Source organism: Camarhynchus parvulus, chromosome 10, assembly GCF_901933205.1.
Source record: "Camarhynchus parvulus chromosome 10, STF_HiC, whole genome shotgun sequence".
In the NCBI taxonomy this organism is placed as follows: domain Eukaryota; kingdom Metazoa; phylum Chordata; class Aves; order Passeriformes; family Thraupidae; genus Camarhynchus; species Camarhynchus parvulus.
The window spans coordinates 2,256,755-2,281,953 of NC_044580.1; the positions used below are offsets into that span (position 1 = coordinate 2,256,755).

At 42.5% G+C, this 25,199-nt stretch overlaps 1 protein-coding gene across 13 annotated transcripts in view; it reads right to left on the bottom strand.

Moving 5' to 3' along the window:
- Window positions 1–25,199, bottom strand: part of MYO9A (myosin IXA) — a 173,781-nt gene that overhangs the window by 49,575 nt on the left and 99,007 nt on the right. For all 13 annotated transcript variants that reach the window (XM_030954924.1, XM_030954925.1, XM_030954927.1 and 10 more), the window contains 2 exons: window positions 20,019–20,135; window positions 11,795–11,929 (listed from right to left, as the gene is read on the bottom strand). In XM_030954924.1, coding sequence (XP_030810784.1) covers window positions 11,795–11,929; window positions 20,019–20,135 — 252 coding nt within the window. The remainder of the gene's footprint in view (window positions 1–11,794; window positions 11,930–20,018; window positions 20,136–25,199) is intronic.

Below are 25,199 nucleotides of genomic sequence, written 5' to 3' on the forward strand. Positions count from 1 at the left end.
ACTGTCACTTTTGGAAATCTATAAATGTTAGAGTCAGAAAATAAACTTCCCTTTTTATCTTGAGAACAGTATGTGTCCATGTTGTGTTATTTCGTGTCCTAGAGTGACATATAGGGAGCAATTCCTCCCCAGTATCCCATCCATCCCTGCCCTCTGGCAGTGGAAGCCATTCCCTGTGTCCTGTCCCTCCATCCCTTGTCCCCAGTCCCTCTCCAGCTCTCCTGGAGCCCCTTCAGGCCCTGCCAGGGGCTCTGAGCTCTCCCTGGAGCCTTCTCTGGTCCAGGTGAGCACCCCCAGCTGTCCCAGCCTGGCTCCAGAGCAGAGGGGCTCCACCCTCAGAGCATCTCCATGGCCTCCTCTGGACTCTCTCCAGGAGCTCTGCATCTTTCTGATGCTGGATCCCATGGCTGGAGGCAGCTCTGCAGGTGGGGTCTCACCTGCATGGGGCAGAAGGGCAGATTCTCCTGCTTCCCACACTTTGGGGTCTGGGGTGTTTTGGGGTTCCCAGTGCATGTGGCTGGGGCGTGTGGAACATCCCACCCATCAAAGTGTCACACAATTTGCATCAATTAATATTTAGTATTCAGTTGCTGGAAAGAAATGGTGGTACAACACATTAATTACACAGAAAAAGCAGTAAAACCTCCCTTTCCTGCTTCCCTGGGCTCTGCTCTTCCATATGTCCCACTATTAATGGCCAGTGCTACATGAGATAACAAAGAGACCTCCAGTTATACAAAGTCACAGCTCCAGCACCAGCAGAACCACCACCCTCTGCAGGAAATGTGAGGATCTGCCCTGAAATTCAAGCTGAGGCCAAAAAAGCTTTTCATTTTCCACCAAAATAGTTCTAACCCTTGCTCTCCTATAAAGGTTATCCCCTCTGAGACATATTTGCAACTGGAATACTTCAAGAAGTCTTATGCAGAAATTATTTTAGAGTATCAAAATGAAAGTAGAGTTTAAAAATCATAATTTTAATCACATTTGAGGACTTGTGACTCACTGTCTAAATAGATATTGGACCATGCACCTTACTCCAAAGTCCTACTGATCCAGCTGCCTTTTTACTTCTCTATCACAGGTCATTTTGATGGCAGAATTGAAGATAAAAAGGAAAAAATCCTAATAGGATGCATCTTTTAATAATAATCAGATTCATTATTATTGGTGCCTCTGCCTTTATTTTTAATATGAGTAAACAACTTAGAAAAAAGTATGTACATCCTCATCCAAAATTAACATGAACTCCACAGATATTCTTAGAAATAAAGAGTCTGAAGAGCTTTGAGACATTTCACAAGGAAATTTTTGCTAAAACTAGCCCTAGAAGGTCTTGAATTCACTACTGGAGACATTGTATAATCTTACAACAACAGTACAGACAAATACAGATGTGTGCTGCCTTAGAAGGAGTTTTTAATATCCCTAAAGCCTTTGGGATTCAAAATATACAACATCCCACTGGGGGAAAAAGCTCCTGAAAATAAGGAATGACTCTGCATCGTGAATTTTGTTTTCTCCTTTTACTTTTTAATCTTTTACCTTCAATTCTTGCCGAGCAAGCAGGACACAGCAGAACCTCACAACAACATTCTCAAAGCCCTGCTGAATTACAGGCAATCCAAAAATCACAGATTTGATTAAAAGTCGTGGCATTTTGCAAGGCAGGAAAAAGCTTCTACCCAGCAATCACAGGCTGTGTATTTCAGAGCAGGCAGGAGCTGCTCCTGAGGGATTTCCCTGAGAGTCACTGGGAGTCAGCACCATCCATCAGCTGCCTGCTTCCAGCAGCCCTCAATGCAGTGCAGGGTCCATTAGGCCCAGCTTTGCCAGCTCAAGCCTGGTCAGGAGCATGCAGAGAGCAATAAAACCTTGGTGTGATGAGCCAAGAGCAGCATTATTTCAGTGGTGACAGGAGGGTGTTACCAGACTTATATATTTATTATCCCGACTCTTTGTTGAAGTACTTGTTGGGGTCTTTACATTTTTTGCCCCCCAAAAACCCATAAATCATGTAGAGTTTTATGTCTGCACACATCTAAGCTGAGAAACCATTGCTCTGCTCTAGAAGGCCTCTAGATATCCATAATTCCACATGGGACATTCAGCAGCTGCACAGCAAATGTGCTGTGAAACTCCTCTGGCCACACTAAAAATTTATACTGCTGCTGAGATCAGTGCAAAAGCACTAATCAGCAATGCCAGATATGGAGTTTTTTTTTTTTTTTAATAGTCTAGTAAATGACCAAAAAATACCAGAGCTCAAGGTCTCTATTTCTCTGGGCTTGTTTTCAGCTGTTCCACAGATCTGATGGTCATCAGCTCCCTCCTGGCATAGTTTCCTTCAGCTGCAGGATTTTGGCTAATTCTCCCTCCTCTGCTCCTTTCTTTTCCTCTGGGCTGGGTCAGAAACTCTCACTCCCAGGCTCTGGGGCTCTTCCTTCCCTCCCATCCCCAACACAACCTGTTCCTGCTCTGGCCAAATGAGAAGAGGGATTAAAGTCCTCAACAAACAACCTTTTCCACAATAATTCAGAGATTTACTCTCATTTCAAGACAGGCAGCAGGAACTATTCCAGAGCAACTATTTCAAAGCTTAAATGGAAATAAGTTCCCCTTATTCCTTTTTTTCCTAGCATTTTTCCAGTTCCTTGTTTGGTTGCCTTCAGGATCTGAGCTCAAGAGATACAACCATGGCTTTAGGATTATGGCTGTAATTTCTGGGGTATTTGCTGCTCTGCAGAACACCCTGCAGATTGTTCATGGGAAGACAGAAGCTATAGAATAAAATCACTGCTGTCTATTAAACTTAATTAAATTGCAGTTGTTAATATTCCATGTGATTTCTATATCTGTCTTCTAATGACCGTCTTCCTGCAGAATTCAGGAGATATCCTGAAAAGCTACCTCCAAAATATTCCTTCATCTCTGAGCATGACAACAAAGCCATCCTTTGATGGATGCAGGGTCCTGGAGCACTGGAATATTTGGGAATTCCATTCAAACAACATGATGCTTTCATTTAACAAGACAAAAACAACAGGGAACACTTTCATTCAAAGAGAAAGACCTCAAGCTGGAGGTTAATTAAAAATCAGCTTAAATTTATAGCTTGATTTAAAACTAAGTTATGTTTAGGGGTACATTCAAATGCCCTATTCCTGGAAGATCATTTTTACATTAGGAAGCAAATTGTTGACATTACCACTATGCAAAAGTTTCTAGTGCAGTGAAGTCCACAGAGCCCCTTTTTTGGCATCCTTAATTGCAATAAAAATGTGAGATTTACTCCTCCCATCCCTGGACACCTGAAACCTGGTCTGCTGGAAAGTGGAGCAATGCAAGTTCACTGGAGAGAAGAGCACTGAGCTCCCAGACTTGGCAAAAGAAATGGAGCAAAGAACTGAAAAAAGACATTGGGGTTTTCTTTTAGAGTCCAGTAGCTCCTTATTTTCATTTAATTATTGGGTGAGATGCTACAGATTGTTCTCCAGGTGACCTCTATGGACTCCATGAGGGGATTCCTGCTTCCCAAGTGGGAATTCAGAAACAGCTTTGCTGCCCTAAGCATGGAGAGAGACATTGGCACTATGTCAGCATGGGCTCACTGAAGGGATCTGAGTAAAACACAGTTTATGATGTTCAAATATATTAAAAAAAGATATAAAATGGGCATGGAGACTTTGAAATGCACATGGAATATAAGAGCAAATCTCTACTCCCATGCAGTGTTAGCTGAGGCAAAGCAGCATGTAAAATCTGGGGTACCAAACAACCAGAATGGAGCAGAATATACAACATTTTAAAGTGGGAAAATTACTGAAACTCTAGGAAAGGGGGCACTGTTAAAGCTCTGTTAAAGGGAACCTCTGCCTGCCTACACTGACCCAGAGCATGAACGCTGCCCAGGGCACAGAATAATGAATTTAAAATTAAAACACACATGCTGAGCATAAGGAAAACCTTCCCAACTGGGCTGCAAGCCCTGATGGCAACCCTCCTGCCAGGAACAGAAATATCCTGTAATTTTATAGTTGGAGTTGTTGAGAACCAAGTCCTGTTATCTCTACAGAAGCATTGGACCAGTTCTGTTATCAGGACTTTATTTCGGTGCTAAACCAAACCAAAACACTCTAATCCAGGGTGGAATTAAAGATTTCTTTATCCTGAGTGGGATAAAACACCCACAAGCCCAACAAAATCTTGGAAGATGCTGGGAAATGTCTTTACATATGATCATCAATTACTCTGTATCCAGCCACAGGCTCAGTAAATAAACCCAAATGCTAAAAAGCAGTTAGGGGAGAAAAAGTTACACATGATTTTAAAACTCACACTTATGTAGACATGGTACACTTATGTAGACATGGTGATAAATATGATATCTGAATAAAGTATCTAAACTCTCTTTGGAGTAACATGGTCCCTGGGTGCTGCTGCTCCCCAAAATCATGTGGCAAAGTTCAGAGATGGGGAGAGAGGGACAAGGGGCTTGAAAAGCTTCAGAGGAGAGGAAATGCAGATTAAATGAAACAGGAGATGTGATAAAAATAAATTAAAACCATAATAAATTCCCCATCTGTCTAAAAGCACAAAACTCAGGGTTTAGGAAGTTCAAATCAAAAGGTAGTGAAAAGTTCCTCCTAAAGATAAAGGTTTTACCATGATATGTGAAATTTGTTGCCCTATCATGGGATATCAAAGATACAAATTTTCCCATGATTTAAAGAGGTCTGGAGGGCTTTGGGCATCCATCCACACATCCTGCAAGCCAAAAGCCCTGAAAATCCCTCAGTGTTTCAGTGCCCTGGAGGCAGATGTCTTATCCCACAGGGATATTGCCATTAGTCACAGTGAGAACTGAGAAACAGCCCCAAAAATAAGATTCACAACCCCCAAGAGCAGCAGAAACTCATTCACCTCCTCCCACCAGGCAGAGCTAGACCAGATCCAAGAGTTTATCTGCTCCAGCCTTTCCCTACTGAGGCATAGGAAAACCTTGTTTACACAATGAAAATTCCCAGATTAAAGTGAGAAATCAACTGAAAAATCCCTTATCCCAGCGTAACTCCATGTGGGAACATTTCCCATAGAGCTCCTGTCATAAAAACTCGTGTAAATCCAGAGCCATACGATCAACAGGCAGCTACTTTTGGATGTCTAAATGTATATATTTGGCATCAAAATTCCCGACTAAACAGAAGGGTGTGAAATTCTTCTCTTCTTGCCTTGAACACCATCTGCTTCAGCTTCATCTTCTTTGCAAAGTGAGAAACGAGGAATTGACGGCCCTTCCACATCTCTCTCCACTCCTAGCTCAACTCCCCTGTTTAAAATAATCCCCAAATATTTTTGTATCGTATGTTAAAAAGGGTTGTTGTTAAACGAAAAATTAAAGGAGCTAAACTTTAAAAAGGCTCTTTTCTGGCTATGTAAGGACACATTTTCATCCTAAAATCCATCCTGGGGAGCTTGGAAAAATTTGTCCACAGCTGGAAATGGCAACAAGGTTTGGGAGAATCTCTCCCCTAAGGATTCTTCCATCCAGGCATGAACCCATCCCATGGAGGATTAATTACTTGTTCAGCAAATGGGCAGTGTGGGCCAGGCCCAGCAGAATCATCCCAGCACAAACTGATGATTAAAATGAGTTTGATATGATAAATCCATGGGATGTGGAAAGGTTCTAAATGATTGAGAACAATGTCTGCTCCTCAGTCTGCTTGTGCTGCAGACGGGGTGGATGCCTCGAGTTCCCGACATCCCTCCAGGAAAAGATGCTGAGGCTGATGGTTTCATTTAGGAATGAGGATTTTTATGTTTGTTCTCAATTTCAGTAGAAAAGGAATTTATAGACATAGACATAAATATAAATATATAACACATATGTTTTTTAACCATGTGCTCACAGACACAACAACTATAAATACTGAAGCACATTCTCTATGGATACATGAGCTATAAACAGGTTTTTAAGGCCCCCTTTGTCTGGGACAACATGAGGCAGTGCAGGGGAGCTGAGGAGCCTCCCCTTGAAGCCAAAGTTCTCTCTCCTTCCAGGTGACTATTTAATCAGCTCCTCATCAAATGCCACGTGAATTTGGTTTTATTCTGATGTTTCACCCACTGATAATCTCGCCCCTGCTGTACATAAGCATATTTGAATTTATTGGAATTTGGACTCTCTACCATGAAAGGGTTTTAAACCAGCAGGTTCAGCCCTGAAAATCATGAGCCAGCTCCAAACCATCCGTCTCTAAACTCAAATCAGCTCCCCGAACTTCAGTGGCAACAGAGTTTCAATCATAAATTATATTTTGCTCTCAAAATAGGAAGAATTGGGTTTGCAAGGTTCAGCCGGCAGCACACACATTGCCATGATCCCATGGGCTCCCTCTGCAGAAACATCTCCTTCCCAAGCTGCCCTTACACAGCCAGGAGAAGCACGAGCTTAACATGGCTGTGTGATCTGCTGGGGGACCAATTCCTTTAATTTCTTGTGATCAAAATAAAAGAGGAAAAGAAATATCTGTATCTGCATCTGTCAGCACCTTGAAAGATGGATGGGAGTTAGGAAATCAGAGAAGGAACCTCCACAGTGGTCACAGTGAGCACCAGACTGATTTTGAGGCTGAACATCTCCTCCCTCTTCCAGTCCCACTCCACACTTGTGTCAATTAACACACTCCTGATTCCAGTCCTGCCACAATAAGACCATTTTTAGGTTGGTTGAAGTATTTCAGAGGCTTTTAAAGATTTCCCGCTCATCATCTTGCTTAAGAGGAGAGTCACATTGCACAACTCTGTCCTATGAAAATCCACCATCAGAAACACAGAATGGTTGGGCTGGAAGAGACCTTAAAGATCTTCTGTTTTCAAGATCTTGTGGACACCTTCCACTGTCCCACGTTGCTCCAAGCCCTGTCTGACCTGGCCTTGAACACCTCCAGGGATGGGGCAGCCACAGCTGCTCTGGGCAATCTGTGCCAGGGCCTCACCACCCTCACAGGGAAGAGTTTCTTCCCAATATTCCATCTGACCCTGCCCTCTGGCAGTGGGAAGCCATTCCCCCTTGTCCTGGCACTCCAAACCCTTCTTGTACCATTATTAAATAAAAATTTTTTATCCCTGGCACAGTCTGTGCATTTATTTAGCCAATACATCTGAGTAGGAACCACAATCAGCAGAAAACATCATCTGCCTGGAAAAAGAGCTCAGAGGAGAGGAAAAAAGCTCAAGGGATCATGGTGACTTGGGAGAGGGATAAGGGCACTGGGAGCAAGCACCTGTGACTTGGAGAGTTACAGCAAGGAGCATGGGATGAGGGATGGGCTTGCCAGATGCAGCACTTCTCTGCATCAGGGATAAATTAAAAGTTAAGAAATTCCATATGAGGAGAGCTGTAGCTGGATGATCTTTTAGGTCCCTTCCAACTCAATCTACTTTATGGTATCAGAGGATATGTAAATAATATAAGATATTAGGATATATCCTATTACAGGTCACACATTATATATTATGTTTATATATTTACTGCTCACCATCTGGAGAAACCCAGATACAAGTGGGCGGCAAATGAAGCCCTCCAGTCCCAGCCATGCAGCATCCATGGACTCAAGGATGCTGGAAGGACAGAAGACAAAGCTGTGGGGGACTGACAAGGGATCCCAGAATCACTGAGCTTGGAAAACTCAGACCACTGAGTTCAACTTGCGCCTGATCACCAGCCCAGAGCACTGAGTGACATATCCAGGTGTGCCTTGTACACCTCCAGGGATGGCGGTTCCACCACCTCCTGGGCAGTTCCAGTGCCTGACCACCCTTTCCATGAAGAAATTCCTCCTGATGTCCAAGCCAAACCCACCCTGGCACAGCTTGGTCAGAGTTGTCCTTCATTTCACTGATGTGCTTTGAAATCTTCCTGCCCTGCAGATACCATTTAAACAGTTCTCAGCATCCTGATTTTTATTAGAATAATTTATGTGCTCTAAGCATCTTCCCCTTCTCCCAAACATGAGTTACATTCGATGGCATCCTGCCAAATAATAAATCAATAACTTGTGCAGCTTGTTCTTTCTCCACGGGTCATGTGGCCCACAGCTGGCCAACATTTCTCAGAGGGCAGCCACTCTTCCATCTCCAAGGAAAACAGAAATTTGAATTGAGCCTCCCAGGACTCAATGCCTGACTTCTGATGGTTGGCTTTTGTCTTCAGAGGCAATAAAGAGGCGTTAACGCCTAACCAGTGATGAGACATAGAAAAATCCCTAGCTGGAAGGAAAGGAAGAGTGTTCCAAGCAGTAGGAGAGAGACCTTTTTTCATAATTTATTTTAAATTTAAATATTTTAGATTGATACTTTTAAAATTAATTAACTCCCACATTAAATTCTAAATGTAATATTTAGGTAAGATATCTAAACTCATTTTAGAGTGTCATGTTCCTGGGGGTTGCTGCTCCTCAAAATCATGAGATTAATTCAGAGGTGGTTTGAGGTAGTGACCAGACCTCCAAGACCATCAAATCACACCTCCAACCAAACACCACTATGATTTAGTCCAGACTATTGGATTCCTCCACCTATTGCACAGGACCAGTAAACCCTACACACCTCCCTGAATATTTACAGAGTTTTGTAAATATTTGGCTGAGGAAACATTCCATAGGATGCTGAGGAAATATTCCATAGGATGAATTATCCTGATGAAATTCAGTTTTTCAGTCTGAGCAGGCTGAGATTTACTGGCTGGGACACCAAGTTCATCAGGGACTCCACCAGAAAATAGGCTCCACTGAACACCTGAGCTCCTGCCAATTGAATGTACTCCAAATTCTGTCATTTTTTCAGCCTCTACCTTGGTTATTTATGGATTTTTTTAAACAATAAAAACATGCCCTTGAAACTGGAGTTTGGTAGGTAAGCAAAAGCTGGAAAAAGAGGTAGAAAAGAACTTCAATAGGAAGACCTGTGGGATGGAAAGCTACAGGATGAGTCCTCAACCTTTGCAAAACATCAGCTGAAACAGGGAAAGGTGGGTGAGGTGGAGAGAACCAGATAAGCCTCGGTAGGGATGGGGGAAGATCAGTGAGGACAAAGATGACAAAGTTTGGAGAATGGGATACATAAAGAAATAAAAACTTGTACTCCTGGCCCTTAAACTGCCAATGACCGGTAAACTTGGAGGAAACTCAGATCATAGTGGTATGGTACTGGTGACCTCCAAACTATACTTCCAAACTTCATCTGCAGCAATTATTTAGCACAATGCCCTAAAAAACCCCAAACTGAAGAGCTGCTGTATTTTTGGGAGATACCAGGCTGCAGATCAAGGATGCCTCAGTGGTTGTTTGCAAACCACTGGAAATAGTGCCATCTTCAGACAGAAGGTTTAAAAAAAGATTCACCAGACACATTGTATTAGATTTCACCATGGAAAAAAAAAGAGAATAAAATTTAAGATAATCCCATGGTTCTCCCAGAGGACAGTGGTGGATATTTTGGTTTCCGTAACATCAACAACATGTCATGGCAACAATTCCATCATGGCTAAATGCAGCTCTGGCAGACAAATTCTATTACGATTTCAAGAAAAATCCTCAGTGACTATTTAATTTTGCCACTTATTTCTTTGGCAGAGGTGTCTGGGTATCTCAGCAATCTCTCTTTGGCCTCCTGCAAGCTTTGGAGACCTGAGGATTCAGAGAAGGATCTATCCATTTCAGGTCCCTATCACCAAGACATGAGAGAAACCCTTATAAAGTTACAAATACCTCAGATAAATTCACATTTTGAAGTAACAGAACTATTTTGCTCCCTAGAAACACAATATTAACTCCCTGGTCTTCATTTGTAGACTCATGACTATCATTAAAAAACTTCTGGGCTAGTGAGGAACGAAGAACATTCTGAAGACCCAAGATCTGAATATGAGTCCTTGAGTTTTCTTTCCATCTAATCCACTCCTCCACATGCAGCTGGAATTCCAGGGAAAGTAAATGGTTGAACCATCTAATTCATTCGCCCAAGGATCAGTGCTCGTGCAGCTGCACAGATGACTTGTATTTAAAGACTCAATCTATGCCAAGATGTCTGAATTTTCTAGCAGCAGAGCTCACAGTGCTCCAGGCAGGATCCAGGAGGATGACGTGCTCAGGCATTAAGAGCTGGAATGGGCCCTTTGCAGTTTGATGGCTCCACAACTGCTCCTCACATCCATACAGCAAACACTGACTTCACATGCCTGACACATTTCCAGGAGAAAGCCAATGAGCTCTGAAGCTGCTCCAAGAAGAATTAGGGATTACTGCACTCAGGACCTCTGTGTATCCCCCAGGCTTGAGGGGGAGCACTGACCTACTAAGAAATCCCAGCCCAATAACAGGAATTCCCTCATGGCTGATGGCATCTTGGAGGAGGCTGCTGAAACCCCACCTCATGGAGGAATCATCTGTCTCCAGCTTTTAGGAAGGATCCTCCCTCCCTGAATCTCTTCTAGGGAGGGTATGGCAACATTTATAAAAAATCCAGCTGGTTTGGCTTTGTGGTAGTATCAAAAGTTGCATTTTTATGGTGGACAATGGGAAAAGAAACCTGTCTCTAGAAATAGACAGGTTATCCCACTATTAGAGCATCTATTGAGTAGGGTGCACCTACATACAAAGGCCACTTAAAAAACTGAAATTAAATGGCTTTGAGCAGCTCTGCTCTACCTTATTAATCAAAACCAAAGAGATAAACAGAAACCATCAAAGTCATGAACAAACACTCCCTAAGTGATCTATTCAGGGTTATATCACTTGTTTTTTGAACATCCTCAAGGCAACTTTTTCTTCTGCATTTTCCAAACTCTGAGAACACTGGAGAAGCCCAAAACAAAACTATCAGGGTTTTTGGGAAGGGTTAGGTTAATTCTGTAATGATGATAAGGAGGGTTCCCCTTGGCCTCCCCCAAGAAGGATTTCACCTAGAGAGAGGACATGCAGACTGTCATGTAAAAAATAAAAGGCATTTTGAAAGTCTCTAACACATTTCCTGTGTTGTACAGCCCAATAATAGTTGTCTATCCATGAAACAACACATGGATGTTGAAAGAAACTTTCAGTTTTCTTGTTCTGCTTGTTGTTGGCTAACAAATGGAGAAGCCTCCTCCCATCGCTCTAAACCATCTTGTGTGTGTCACCTGCTGGATTGCAGCCTGTGTTTTTGGTGTCTCTCTTAAGTGCATTAATTTGAGGCTGGAAAGCAACACCCTGTTCTAACATAAGTAAAGCAAAGCTTAAAGTTCAGCCTTTCCTAACCTGCCAGGGCTATTGGAGATCATAATGCTCTCAAGCCTGACCTCTGAGAACACATGAGAGTGACATTTCCCCTCCCTTCCCACAAATCAACACTGGAAGGCAAAAAAACCACTGGAAGATTGGGGTGGCTTTTTCACTAGATACAAAAAAATAACTTTTATGTGATACCAAATGGCACAGCAACATGTCCAGGCAAAGGCAAGGAAGGAATTGCTCATTTATTGAGCACATATCAAGGAGACAACAGAGCAGTAGTTAAGGTCTTCATGATGTTTTTGGAAGCCAAAATGTTTATTTTAAACCAGCAAATGCCTGGCTGGATTTTATTTTACAGGTGGAACTTTGTCATACGGTCAATTAGAAGTTAAATTGGAATAATTCAGTGTACACTCCTTAACAAAACAGAATTAAAGGGACAATTTCAGAACTTTATCAGGGCCACAAAGTCATGTCAATATTCACTGGCATTAGAGAGTAAATATTTCTGGACTTACCTGTTCCAGTTTAAAGATGTGCTGGTTAAAGTAGTGCTGCAAGCGCTCGTTGGCAAAGTTAATGCAGAATTGTTCAAAACTATTGTTTTCATAGTCTTCAAACCCAAAAATATCAAGCACTCCAATGGATAAAGTCTGCAAGAAAAGTAAGAGTGAGGATTAGAATAAAATCACATTAAGTGGATTATTTGTACACAGTACATAATCAAAAGCACACAGACAGAATTAAATATACTTAATAGTAGGAATTTTACTGGAATTGTTGATATTGTGCCATTTGGAAGACTCCTCCAAATCAAAGAGACAACGTGTAACTTTAGATATCTGGGCAAAAGGGCTTGTTCTAAGAGAAAAGCCCTTCAAAAGGTGATTTTTTTTTGTTTACAAACAAATGGTCATCTTTGAAGAAACCTGAAGCCTCTTCCAAGTTATTCTATTGGATTTAAGAGATTTAAGATTTTAGATTTAAGATTTGATCTTCAGAAGGGAAAAATGGGGATAGGCTTGGGAAACAAAAGCTTGCATGGTGAAGACAATCCATGGAAACACACCTCCAAGGTGAAAGCATTGTCCAAGCAAACCCACTCCAGCTGCAAACCTCAAAAAGAAACTCCAATGCATCAGAGCTTCCCATGGAAATAATCTTTAGTTCTCCTGGTGAAAACTGAAATAGTATCACAAACAAAGCATCCACCTTGTTTGTCAGATCGATCAGACAATGGACTGATGGTTTGGGGGCATCAAGTCACTCCTGCCTCCCTGAAAGGGAGGAATTAATACAAAAATAATAATGCTGCTGAAAAAGGGAGCCCAAAGCCCTGACTAACACTTGGCCCTAACTGCTGGCCCAGCCCTGCCCATGTGACACCTGGCTGTATCCACACGGCTTTTCTGTGTTCTGGCACCTTTTTCCACCAGTTCCTGCCAGTTTGGGATGAGGGATATGGAGGGACACCTCTGTGCTCCTTTAGTTCATGGGCAAGAGAGGTTTAAAGAGGGACCCATCCCATTTTTTTTGGAACCCACTGGCACTATGAGTCCTACATTCTCTCTAATCAACTTCCATGAGTTCACAATAGGGAAGTTTTTCTTTTATTAAATTCATAACCCATAATATAAATTGCAGGACTTAGCCAGTTACAGTTCTAAAGAGCCTTTTTTTCCCCATCACTTTGATGATTTTGTGAACCTCAGCCATATCTCACTCCAGGCTTTTCCCCAAATTGAAGAGCCAATGCCTGTTTAGTCTCTAATCTACAATTACCTCTTGAGATGCTCATCAAGATGTGGGTGCACCAAGGTTTCCTATATTGGTAAAGAGAGCTCAGTGCTGCAGTGAATTCCCAGCTTGCTTTGCATCCTCCTGGCCCCTTCCTCTCCCCACACCAGCCAGGCAAGGAGAGGCAGCTGACCTCTGGCCAGGCGTATGTTGGCCCAGGTGAGTGCAACCCATCACCTCCTGGCTCAGGCTGTGCTTCCTACCCTTGATGGGAGTAGAAATGTGGAACTTCCTCCTTTGTGTAGGTACTGGTTTTCATAAAACTTGAGCCTTCTGCTCGTAGATGGATTTGGGAAACCCCGAGGAAGAAGGACATGAGGATGTGTCAGCAAATAAACCTCATCCACAGAGGGAGCTGGCGTGAAAAACAAGCTCAAGATACAGTTTCTGCTGCAGCTTCCATGCCTGTACATGACTGTTGTGTTAAACACCTAATTCACAATTAGTGTCATAAATAAAACTCATACTGTGCCCACCCAGAAAGGCTGCTGTCATCAGAAAAGAAGTGAAGAGCCTGAAGGGCACATTTGGGGAGAGCTCCACCAGCAGCTTGTTAGAGCACCATGCACCAACCAAAGCCACCTCATACAAATACTCCTTTCACCCATTACAATTAATTAAATAATTAATAAGAGAGGTAAAAACATTAGCACCGGTCAAATGAGCCAAGCCTTAAGCAGGGAGGAGAAATATCCCCTCCCTTCCACCTCAAAGGACCTGAGAGCTGCCACATGCCCTGTTTTTAGTTCTGTGGTGTTACCTACACTTTGGATTTTCTAACACTAATTCCACTGCCAGGAATACAACCCAGACTGTCCACAGGCCTCTCCATACTGCCTTTTGTCCATTCTCAACACGTCACATAATGTGGGAGGAAAATATTCCCTCTGTGCCCAACTCCTGACGAGGGAACCACCTACGGCTGGAGCAGGCACAGCTGCCGTGGGCAGAGCGGCCGCTGGGCCGTGAGTTGGAGCTTTGTCTGACCTGGACTCTGGCCACCGGGACAAGCAAAAACACAACAAAAAAGCATTTAAACACAAAGATAAGTCTTTAAACCATTTTCCAAGAGCTCATTGACTACTTCATCTTTTGTCCAGGCTTTTCTCCCTATTCCAGGGCCAGACAGTCTCTACCTCCCTGATGCCATGACAAGGACGAAGGCCCTTGGCCACTTTCCCAGAAGTTTGCATCACCTGGCAAAACACCCATGAGAAACAGCTCTTTGACCAGAAGATGGAAATTGGGAACCACTGGACCAAGGACAGCCTGGCAGAGGGATTCACTCTCACCCTCTGCTTCCCGAGGTCCAGTATCTTCTCCTGCTTGTCCCGATGGATGTGGCAACGCTTCTGCTCATCAGGCAGAAATCTGCCTCATTATTTTTTAAATACATCTCAGAGGGAATTCTTCTTAAACTCTCTGTATGATTATTGGATCATATCTTATCTATATTATCCATGGAAAAATTAATGATGGAAATCAGACAAAGTGACTTTTCTCATCTCCCTTGCAAATCCTGACCCCAACCACCTCACTGCTGTTCAAGCTCATCCCCACAATATACAGGAGTTCCAAAAAATTCCCCTACATAAAAGTCTCTATTCCACCATATACAAACAAGAGTTGAAAGATAAAATGATCACACTTCCAGACTACTAATGAATTTACTGACACCACTTTCAAAAGCATCGTGTTGATGCCCTGTGGAAATAGTTAAGCCCCTGCCATGAGTGAAGACTTCAATCTGAACAAAGTCTTAAAGCTCTCACAAACTTAATTTAATATGAAACAACTGAGCACAAAACCCCTCTCCCTTTTTTCCAAGTCTGGTTCATTTACTGCATTGAAACTGCTACCAAATATATTTCAATGTGGGCGTGGAAATACACTTATAAAGCAAAACAGAAGAGTCATATACAGCAAAAAATAGCCCTGTCAGTTATAAAAGAAATATTATATTTTAAAGCTGTGGTTTATAATTTTTTTGCTGACACCTAAAATTAAACACACCCAGAATTAACATGATAAAAATATTATTATAAAAATAATCTGCATTTCACAAAACCACTGCAGGTATCAAACCACACATCCAGGAGGAGGATGGTTAATTCTTCCGTGGTTGTTACACAGAGTCAAGCAGCATTTTTCTCACATCCCTGTGTTTGTAACTACCAAACTCCTCCAGAATACAGATTATAAACTCTGTGGTTTTTTGCAGAGTTTCATGCCAGAGAAATCCAGGCAGAGCTCTGCAGTGAAACAGTCATTTGTCCTCTGCTCCCAAAAGAACGGGGCCAATGGATACCACTTGGGAAAACTTTAAAACCTGAGAAATTTAGAATTTATGGCTGTTTTTCTGCTCTCTGTCCCTGATAAAGCAGCACAAATGTACTAGTACAAAGTCAATTCTTGTAACAAGGTGAAAAAACACCATTTCCATTTACATATACAGGAATTAATTTTGCTAAACTGCTTGTAAAAAGTGTGTAATCTGGGTCGGTTTAGGATGAATTTTGCAGCCCAATATTTTAAAAAAATAATCAAGGCAGTTTAAAATTTACAAATCTTTTAAGTCTTCAGCTTCAAATCTGTCATTTGAATGGGTGCCATGAGGAAATCACACAAAGATAACGTAGAGCTTGACTTGCCAAGTCTAGTTTGTGTGTTAATGCTTATCAAAACTAACATATAAAATTCAAAAGTGTGACTGCATTAATTAGCATATCAAAATTCCTGTGATTAAAAGTGCATGTCTGTGAGGATTTTTAAAATTTGGGTGAACCCTGGGTCAGTGAGCACTTGCTGCTTGAGATGATGAAAAATGACCTCATGCTTTTCTTAAAATGTCTCAGCCATGACATTTAAACACAGAGCATGAGTTTTAAGGGCTTTTGGCAAATGATGACCTTGAAGCTCCGTGCTCTCCAGTTCCCAAAGTGCCAATAAATAGGGATCATTGGAGCTGATTTATGTTGCCCCAAATACACACTGGTGATGTAATTCCACCATGGAGGTACATTTTGGCAATCACAAATAGATTTGCTTCAAGTTCAGGGGAAAAATCTTGTTTATTGCTATTTTTACATTTTTTACATCTTGTCATTTTAGTAATTTCTTTTCATTTATAATATTCCAAAGCCAATACTGCAAAAAATCCCTTCCCAAAACCCCAAAATCTATCACCACTTCACCCAACAGGACCACTCCAACCTACATCACTCCAATATACAAGATGACCTATTATATAAAGTGAAACACATTGATTTGCTACAAACTTGGAAGTTGGGACCTAAAATTAATGAACTGATGCACAATAAACACATTGCATGTTCAGCAATTCTTCCTCTGCTTCAGCTCAAAAAGCCAAGAATTAACTGGTTGGTTAAATTTAAATGAATTTTCTTCATGGCCATGAGTTCTTCATGTGTTCAACCATGAATTTGTCTTCATGGCCATTAATTTTAATTTTCTTCACAGCCGTGAGTTCACCATCATCCTCACGTATACAGAACATCATCCAAGCATGGCAGCAGAGTGATTTGGGAAGAAATTAAGACACTTCACAAGAACCAAATGGGGAAAGATTAAAAACACCCTCAGAAATGCCTTTTGATCCACCATGATCTCCACTCTATCATCGTTTTAAGAGGTGAGATGGACTTCTAGCAATTCCTAACCTGATTTATGGAAGGGGAATTCAATAAGAGGCTCTAGGAGGTTTAGTAATCTCGTTCTCAAGAGAAGGAAAAGTCTCCGACCTCATTAATAAAGGTCAAATTTCAGACAGTTTGTAGGCAATCATGAGACCATAAAAGGAACTGAAAGGAATTGAGAAGATGAAGGAAAAGGGAGTCAGAGCAAATCCGACCCATGGCAGCTCTGTCATTACCATAAACCAGGAGGTATCAAATAACACATCCACAACTCGGGTCAGAAATAATATGCTAGAAATCCTGTCACCAAGCAAGATAAGCCAAATCCCACTGTGTTTTCCCAAAATATTTCACTGCACATTTAACTAAATTTGGATATCAAAGGTCTGATTTACATCTTCCAAATATTTGCTGGACAATATGGAAGAACAACGGCCGAGTGTTTATTTTTCTTTGCCCAGCTTCATCTTTTGATCTTCTCCTTACTGCTGATATCAAATAAACACATATTGGGATCTGAAAATGATCTCGGTTCCCATTGTCCCACTACAATCAAATCTACACTGATGAAGAGAGAAACTTCTGTATTAATTTTTCTCCTCATCTTCTCCCACACACACTCTAAATTGAGATGGTTTTGAGTCTTGTTTTACCTCTGCATAATGTGATTATTATAAAAGAAAGCTCTGCGCCCCAAATCCATCATCTGACACTTTCTGAACCTTCCAAACCTGCAGGATTCTTTGAAAATGCATCTTAAAAGTCAGAGGAGTATCAGTGTCAAGCATGGGCTGGGATTAATCTGGGACTTTACTGCAGGGTGAGTCACATATTATTCACCCATTGCACACTCAGGAGTTTCTGAGGAGCAAGGCTGTATTTTGCTCTCATAAATCAGAGATTTGATGTGTTTAAGAGACTTTTTTGGCTGGCAGCAAGGAATGCCATCCATGTGCCAAGGTCTTGCCTTGCAGCAAGGAGGTACTCCCAGGGTTTGGAGATGCCACTGCTCCCAGTCCACCTCCCAGTCACCCTGCCCAACCTCAAAACAACACATGGGAAGCTAAGGAGAACCTGCATCCTCATCTGGGGTTTCTCCAAGAATGAGCTGGAAAGGAATTCAGGAGGATTGGGAAGTGGGAGGAAAAACCAGAGCAGTTGTTGGCTCAGTTTCTCCACGGTGGTGATTCTTGGTTGGTGCCTCAATGGCAGCTGCAGAGCCCAGGATGCCCTCAGACACTTGTTGGCAGCAATGTTATTCCTCAAGAGTAAAGGAGCAGCTATTCCCAGCCCTGCCCAGTCCAGGGAGACATTTCTCCTTCCTCTGTGCTGAAACAACCCAAGTTGGGGGCTAAAAATAGGGCTGAGGAGGTGACGTGGTAGAACCACTCAAGGGAAAATTGGCCGTCAATGTTTAACAAAGCTGCTCTGAAATGCACATAAATCTCTTCTTCACCATCTCCATCCCTAAAATGGGGAGGATTTGTGCATTTTCATGATTTCTGGGGGATTTGTGGGAATCAATCCAATTCATAGAGGACTCTGAAGATAAACTGAACTACACTTGTGCCTGGAGCAGCAGATATTTCCTGGTATTTTGCGTGCTGCTTTTCTGCTTCAGGGACTCTGGCCCAAGTACAGCCCAGGATTGCCTCTCTGGATCTGGGTATGAGCACATTCTGCAGCTCCAGGTCCTGGGCATTTGCCAGCGTGGGTGGATCTGCTCTGGCACAGGGGCAACACCGCTCCCAGCTCCTGGTGCCCGCTGCCTGATCTGGATATTACCATTACAATTTGGGGCCAAAAAAGGGCCAGAAACCTGTGAACTGTGAATTCATGAGATGACACACAGAGGTGGGCAAGGGGGAAGATGGTCACACTCCATGGGAGTCTTGGCTGGAGAAAGCAGAGGGTTAATGTGCAGCAGCAATGTTGGAGAAAAGCAGGAATTTGGGCTGTTCTGGCTCTTACCTGCTGAGATTTGAGGTTGGGATCAAAAGTTTAATTGCCCATAAACAGCTACTGTGGTGCCTCACTTTCACAGCCATGCTGACTAAGCACACAAGAGTGTCCTAGACTGATTTGTATTTAAATATTACAGAACAGATAATAATTTTAAAGAATCATTGGGTCATAAATAAAAAATAATTAGCATTTGAGATGCATTTCCTTGTCAAAACAAATCCACTTTTCTGCTTCACCAAATATGTAAACAGTGTGGTTTGTTTTTTCCTGACAGCCCAGACAAAACTTTTGATTACTTGGAAAAAAATCAGGAAAGAACAACACAACATTTCTGGTAAAATATTAAACAGAGGGAGAGGCAGCATGTGCAGTCAGAAGGCTCGCTGGATGTTATCACTGTAACAACCCTTCTTTGTCAGAAAAACACATAACCAGATTTCATGGCATGTTTTTATTTCCAGTCCACAATTATGCTCCACAACCCTTTTTTGGAATTAAATAAAGGAGTGACTACACTGAGACACTCTGCAACTTCAGTCCTATGGCACAACCCAAATGTCAGAGCTCAGCAAAAATCCTCCTTTCGGCAGCTGTGACTTTAGTTTGTATGCACAACCCCCCAAAAAGCCCCACAAGCTGCTGCACCATGTCCCAGATTCCCAAGGCAAGGGTAGCTGGAGAGCTGGCAGTGCCTGTGTGCATGGACACGGATTTTGGGGTCAGTATTCCCCAGCCATGAGGAGTGTGGATGAGTACATGAGAGGGTTAGGGAGGATGCGCTGGGTCACAGCATGCAGGCCCTGCTATTGCAGGAAACTTCATGTCACTCCTTCCATCAGTTCTTTGGGAAGATGGCACAGCATCCCACCAGCTTCACTCTTTCCATAATGACTCTTTTCTTTAAATTCATTTTTCTACTGTACTACCTCAGTACCGACAGACACCCACCTTGTTCATCATTTCATCACGGAGCAACTTCACCAAAATGCAGTAGCAAGAATTCCCTTTTTTCCCTCTGAATTATACATGGCCCTTTAATTTTACACCTAAGGAGGAAAATATTTGCCATTGCTCCTGGAGTGGGTGGGGGAACTGGCTTTTGTGGCTACAACAAAAGCTCTTCCCTGGTTGCTTTGAGCTGACAGCACTTAAGGTGCTTCACCCTTCTCAGCTCAGCAAGCACCACTTAGAATAATGATGTACTCAGCTATGATCCGAGGAAAAATTAACCCCATGTTAAGCAACACGCCCGGGTAATGTTTTATCACTCAGTTATCTATTTTAAAACCCAAGAGAGGAGGCACAAGAGCTGCTGAGGTGTTACCTTGGTGCTTTCCTCCATGTCCTTGGAGTTGAGGAGCGCGTGGTTGATCCTGAACACGATCCAGTCAAACAGGGCACTGTACAACGACTTGGCCATGGAATTCCGCACAGTCACGGCCTGAAACAGAAAAGAAAAAAGGTGATTGGAAATGACTCCTGCTCTGCACTAAAATGGCTTTTGCTTCTCAAGCTCCCACATCCAATGTTCGTATTTCTCCCTTGCCAAAGCTTTTGTCTGCTATTTTAATTTATGCCATGTATGTCAACAGTCCTAACAGCACAGGGAATTGGGTGTAATCCCAGAGCTGTGGATGTGCCCCTGACTTTGGCTTGGTTTCTTTCATGCATTTGAGCGGATGATACACAAGATCACACCACAAATCCCATGACTGGTGGCAAAAGAAAATAAATACATATATTAAATACAAACATAATAAATTGAAAGGTTTCCTGGGGGAGAAGGAAAGAGAAAGGTGGATTTTGCACAGGAGTGACAGCAAGAGATGTGAAAGCACAGGCCACGACAGGCAGTGCCTGGCACCAGCACAAGGGCTACAAAAAGGGAGGTTAAAAACCCCCCTGGTAAATCTGAGGGCTCCTGAAAACTTGAAGTTTTCCAGGTACCACCAGCAGGAGCTACAAATCATGGCAGGCAGGTTCAGCACTCCTCCAGCAGCTCTCCCAGAGAGGAATAACAGCGCTGAGAAAGGGTCATCCCCACCATGGCCAGGATCAAAGAGATTCTGCTTGATGGGATGAAAGCTGAGATCAAAGGAAGATCCCTGGGCTTTTGGACAGGCACCTACATAGAGACCCAGAAAGCAGGAATTTCTATTTAAAGGTTATCTTTGTTCTTGCTGCTTGAGATTCTTCCTTGGTTTCAATTATCACCACGAGTAGAGCTTTGGTACATATTAATCACCCAAAAACTTATGGCACCAGCCATGACTACTACATTCTGGTTCATTTTAGCCACTGCAGAAGAATAAAAAAGGAACCAGAAGATTCCCATGTAATTATTTCAATTAAACCCTGCACTGTAACGAATCAGCGGCTCGTCACACATTGCCTTGAAATCCTTCTCACCAACGCTCCCTTCGAGGAACATCATCTGAGTGGCCTCATGTCACTGACCCCATGTGAAGGAATAAAGCTCATGTAGCATCATTTATCTTCTATCAGCTCACTCCCACCTCTTTTTCCCTAGATTTTTGGAGATAGCAGCGTTTAGTGTGACCACGAGCCATTCTGCCAATGTTTTGCTGTTAAGCACATGGTCTCACTTCCTCTCCCTGTCCAGCTGGAATAGGAGAAGGGATTAACACAGTCCACGCCAGGGGAGATTTGGGTTGGATGTTAGGAAAAAATTATTCATGGAAAGGGCTGTCAGGCATTGGAACAGCTGCCCATGGCAGGGGTGGAGTCCCCATTCCTGGAGGCATTTAATAGATGTGTGGATGTGGAACTTGGGGACATGGGTTAGTGGTGGCCTTAGCACTGCTGGGGGATGGTCGGGCTGGATGAGCTCAGAGGGCTTTTCCCACCTGAACAATTCCATGGATCTATGGCTGAGGATGCTCACAGCCTCTGTATGCTGCTAACCATAAAGTGGTGGCAATAAAAAGGGATATCACAAGGTAACTACAAAATATGGCCATAATTAGCAAGGAATTCCTTGCCCAAAAACAACTGAAAACAAGCATGTGATGTAAATAGGCGAGCAACAGGACCAAGAGGATCTTGGTGCAGCTCAGACCAAAACAGCAATTTTAAAGAGTGAGCTCTTGAAATGCTGGAGTTCTCCAGCAAGGGCTGGAAAGCAGCCTGCATTTCAAACACAAAGAGCTCCAGTTCCCACTAACTGCTTTTTCTTTTCTTTACTGAAGAAAAAGGTTTGGGGTGGGTTTTTTGGCTGTTTTTATTAAAAGCAACATTGCTTGTTTAGGTGGGGGAGACTGCTATCTAATTTTTTTTAAATTTACTCGAATGTGAGAGAATATCTCAGCAATTAATAGAAAATTCAAGGCTCCAACTACACTTTTTTCATTAAGCTGGAAGACAATCAGTGCCACAGAAAAACCAGTCTCTGGGGAAAGACCTAAGGCCAAGATCCAGGAATGCCTCTCACTGCCCTAATGCTTTGTCCTGGCATAAACCAGCCCAATTAATTGCTCCAATGTGCAATTAAAAACAAACTCCATCTCTGTTTAAAGCCAAAAAGAACACAGTTGTTTCTCCTACAGCATCATATATGGGTTTATGTCACAATACTTTCCATTACCTTTTATTAGAGGCTGCAGGGATGTGCAGGACTTCACCCCTGAGTGTCCCTGGTTTGTTTTTTTTCCAGAATAAACTAGGATATCATTAAGCCTGCACCACTCCAGTGCTGAGGAATGCTGGGAGTGTGACTGCCACGAGTCTCCTGAATGGTCAGACTGGGAAGTTTCCCTGACACCAGCACTGCCCAGTTTCCTCCAGAATGTGCAGGGTGGGGGATGAACCACTGCTCTTATTCCTAAAGTGGTCTCAGTTACATGGAAAGCTGGGAAGCCATGAAAAGGTGACTTCCTTGCTATGCTTGGGTCCCACAATCAGTGGCCCAGATCCCAAAGTGTCGCCATCATATTTTCTGAAAAATCCCTTTACCCAGGATTTTTCTCCTGGGAAGATGAGAAGCCTCAGAGAAAAATGAAAACAATAATTATCTGATTGCTTCTCCTGTGTTTTGCTGCTTTGGAATGTGTTTGGACATTGTTTACCAACAGGTGAATGTTTTATTGGTTTCATGTGCATTGTTTTTGACTTAATGACCAATCACTGTCAGGCTGTGTCGGGACTGGAAGCAGTCACAAATTTTCATTATTATCTTTTAACCTTCTGTCTGTATCCTTTCTCTATTCTTTAGTATAATTTAGTTTAGGATTCTTTAATATATTCTAGTATCATAAAGTAATAAATTAGCCTTCTAGGAACATGGAGTCAGAGTCATCATTCCTTCCTGCACAAATACAAATACACCAAAGTGTTCCCACAAATACAACACCAAATCCAACACCAAAGTGTTCAACAGCCACTTTTAGAAGCAATGGTTTAATCCTAAGAGCTGGTAGGAAACTCCTGGCAAAGAAACATATTGAGAATACAGAGTGGATGGAGCACATTGCCTTCATCCATTTAAAAAATACCTGCACTGAAATGAATCTATTTTAAATGACTCAGGGTTTAGGGGGGGCTTTCTTTATTTGAATTTTTTATTTCATTTCAGTAAAATATTAACTTTAACAACAGATCTTCACTGATGTCACATTTTAAATATAGCCCCTCACTATCCTAAACAGATTCCAAAACTACCCAATCTGGACACCATCAGGAAATATTATTTCTTTTCAAGTTCAGGAGCTGCAGCAGAGCATTTAAAATAAGGTTTTATGCTTTATTTAATGAGAAATCATTTATTTCTGTATTATCCTACATATCTTAAATTAATTCTAGTCTCTGAACTATATCCCATACATCATATACAGTTTGTCTTCAGGTCAACACCTACAGCTTCTGGTCTCTTCCACAGGTCTGCTTATGTGACATTTAGGCAGATCTGGAACATGGTGATACTCATCAAACCATTTTCATTTCCCTCACAAAGCAAAATAAAAATAGCTGCTGCATTGCAAAAATAAATCTCTGGGGATCAAAGGGAGCAGGACATGTTGCACCCACACAAAATTATTGCTGATTCCAAACTGAGACAGATCAAACGTGCTTTGACTCAGAAGATCAGGAAATAAGCTACAGACAAGGTTTTAATCAATACTTTCCTGCTTATCAAGCTAGAAAGGATCTATATATTATTTATTATATGCCAGAAACTCCACTTGTTGGGTTGGCCGACTACTTTTGTTAAGATCTGATAAAACATATTTGAGTTCTTTTTAAGATGTCATTGCCAAATTAATTGTACTGAAAGTTGTCATGATCAGCATCAGATTCAGGCCACCTTAAAAACAGATAAACTTCTGGAAACATCTTCTGTTAAAAGGAACAAGGGGATGACAGGCTTAAGAATTAAAATCTGCTTTTGAAGTGCTTTGGAACAAGGACTTACAGTTCCAGCAGCAGCAGCCTGTGTTTTAGAGGCTTGAAAAGATGTAATCTCAGGAACCCAAATTTGCTCAAATTAAAAGTCTCTGTAAAACACATTTGTACACACACAGGAGATTCTTAAGAACTGAGATTACAAAGTCACTAAATATATTTAAGCAAATCTATCTGCTGCCATCCCACAGCACCCCCTGCTCCAGGCAGGATCCCTCACTCCTGCCCTTCTGCACTCAGCTGAGGGCTGAAATTTCAAGCTGGAATTATTCAAAATATTTGTTGGCATACCAAAAATCCAGGGAAAGCAGGTGGGTTAAAATCCCCACCAAACTTATACATTGAAAACTACAAAAAAGACATTGTGAGGCTGGAGCCAGAGATGGAAACAGAGCTGGGCAAGGGGCTGGAGCACCAGGAGCAGCTGAAGGTGCTGGGGAGGCTCAGCTGGAGAAAAGGAGGCTCAGGAGGGACCTTCTGGCTCTGCACAACTCCCTGACAGGAGGGGACAGCCAAGGGGGGTGAGTTGGGCTCTGATCCCAGGGAATGAGGGACAGGACAAGAAGGAATGGCCTCAGTCTGTGTCAGGGGAGGCTCAGGTTGGTGGAAAGCCTGGTCAGGCACTGGCACAGGATGCTCAGGGAAATTGTGAAGACTCCATCCCTGCAGGGATTGAAAAACTCTGTGGATTACAGCACTTGGGGACATGGGTCAGTGGTGGCCTTGACAGAGCAGGTTATTCCAAGGTGCTCAGTTAACCTTTTACAGATATTTTCACATGATTTTGCTGTAAGTTCCCCCCATGATCCTTATTAGATTCAGTATTTCTACTGCTGACTAACCTAACACAGGAGCAAGAGCAGCAACAGCTCAATTTGAACAACAAAACCTCAAATATTTTACATTTTTCAGACTAAGGGGAATAAACAAAGCCCAGAGAACAGAGAGTGGGTGGAAACAAGCGCTGAAGGACTTTGAAAGGCAAAGAGCAAAAATTGCAGCAATATCTCAGTGCCTGGATGTGCCAGGGAGCAGAAAGCAAAGAGATCCCACTGAGTTGGACTTGATGATCCTTGTGGGCCTCTTT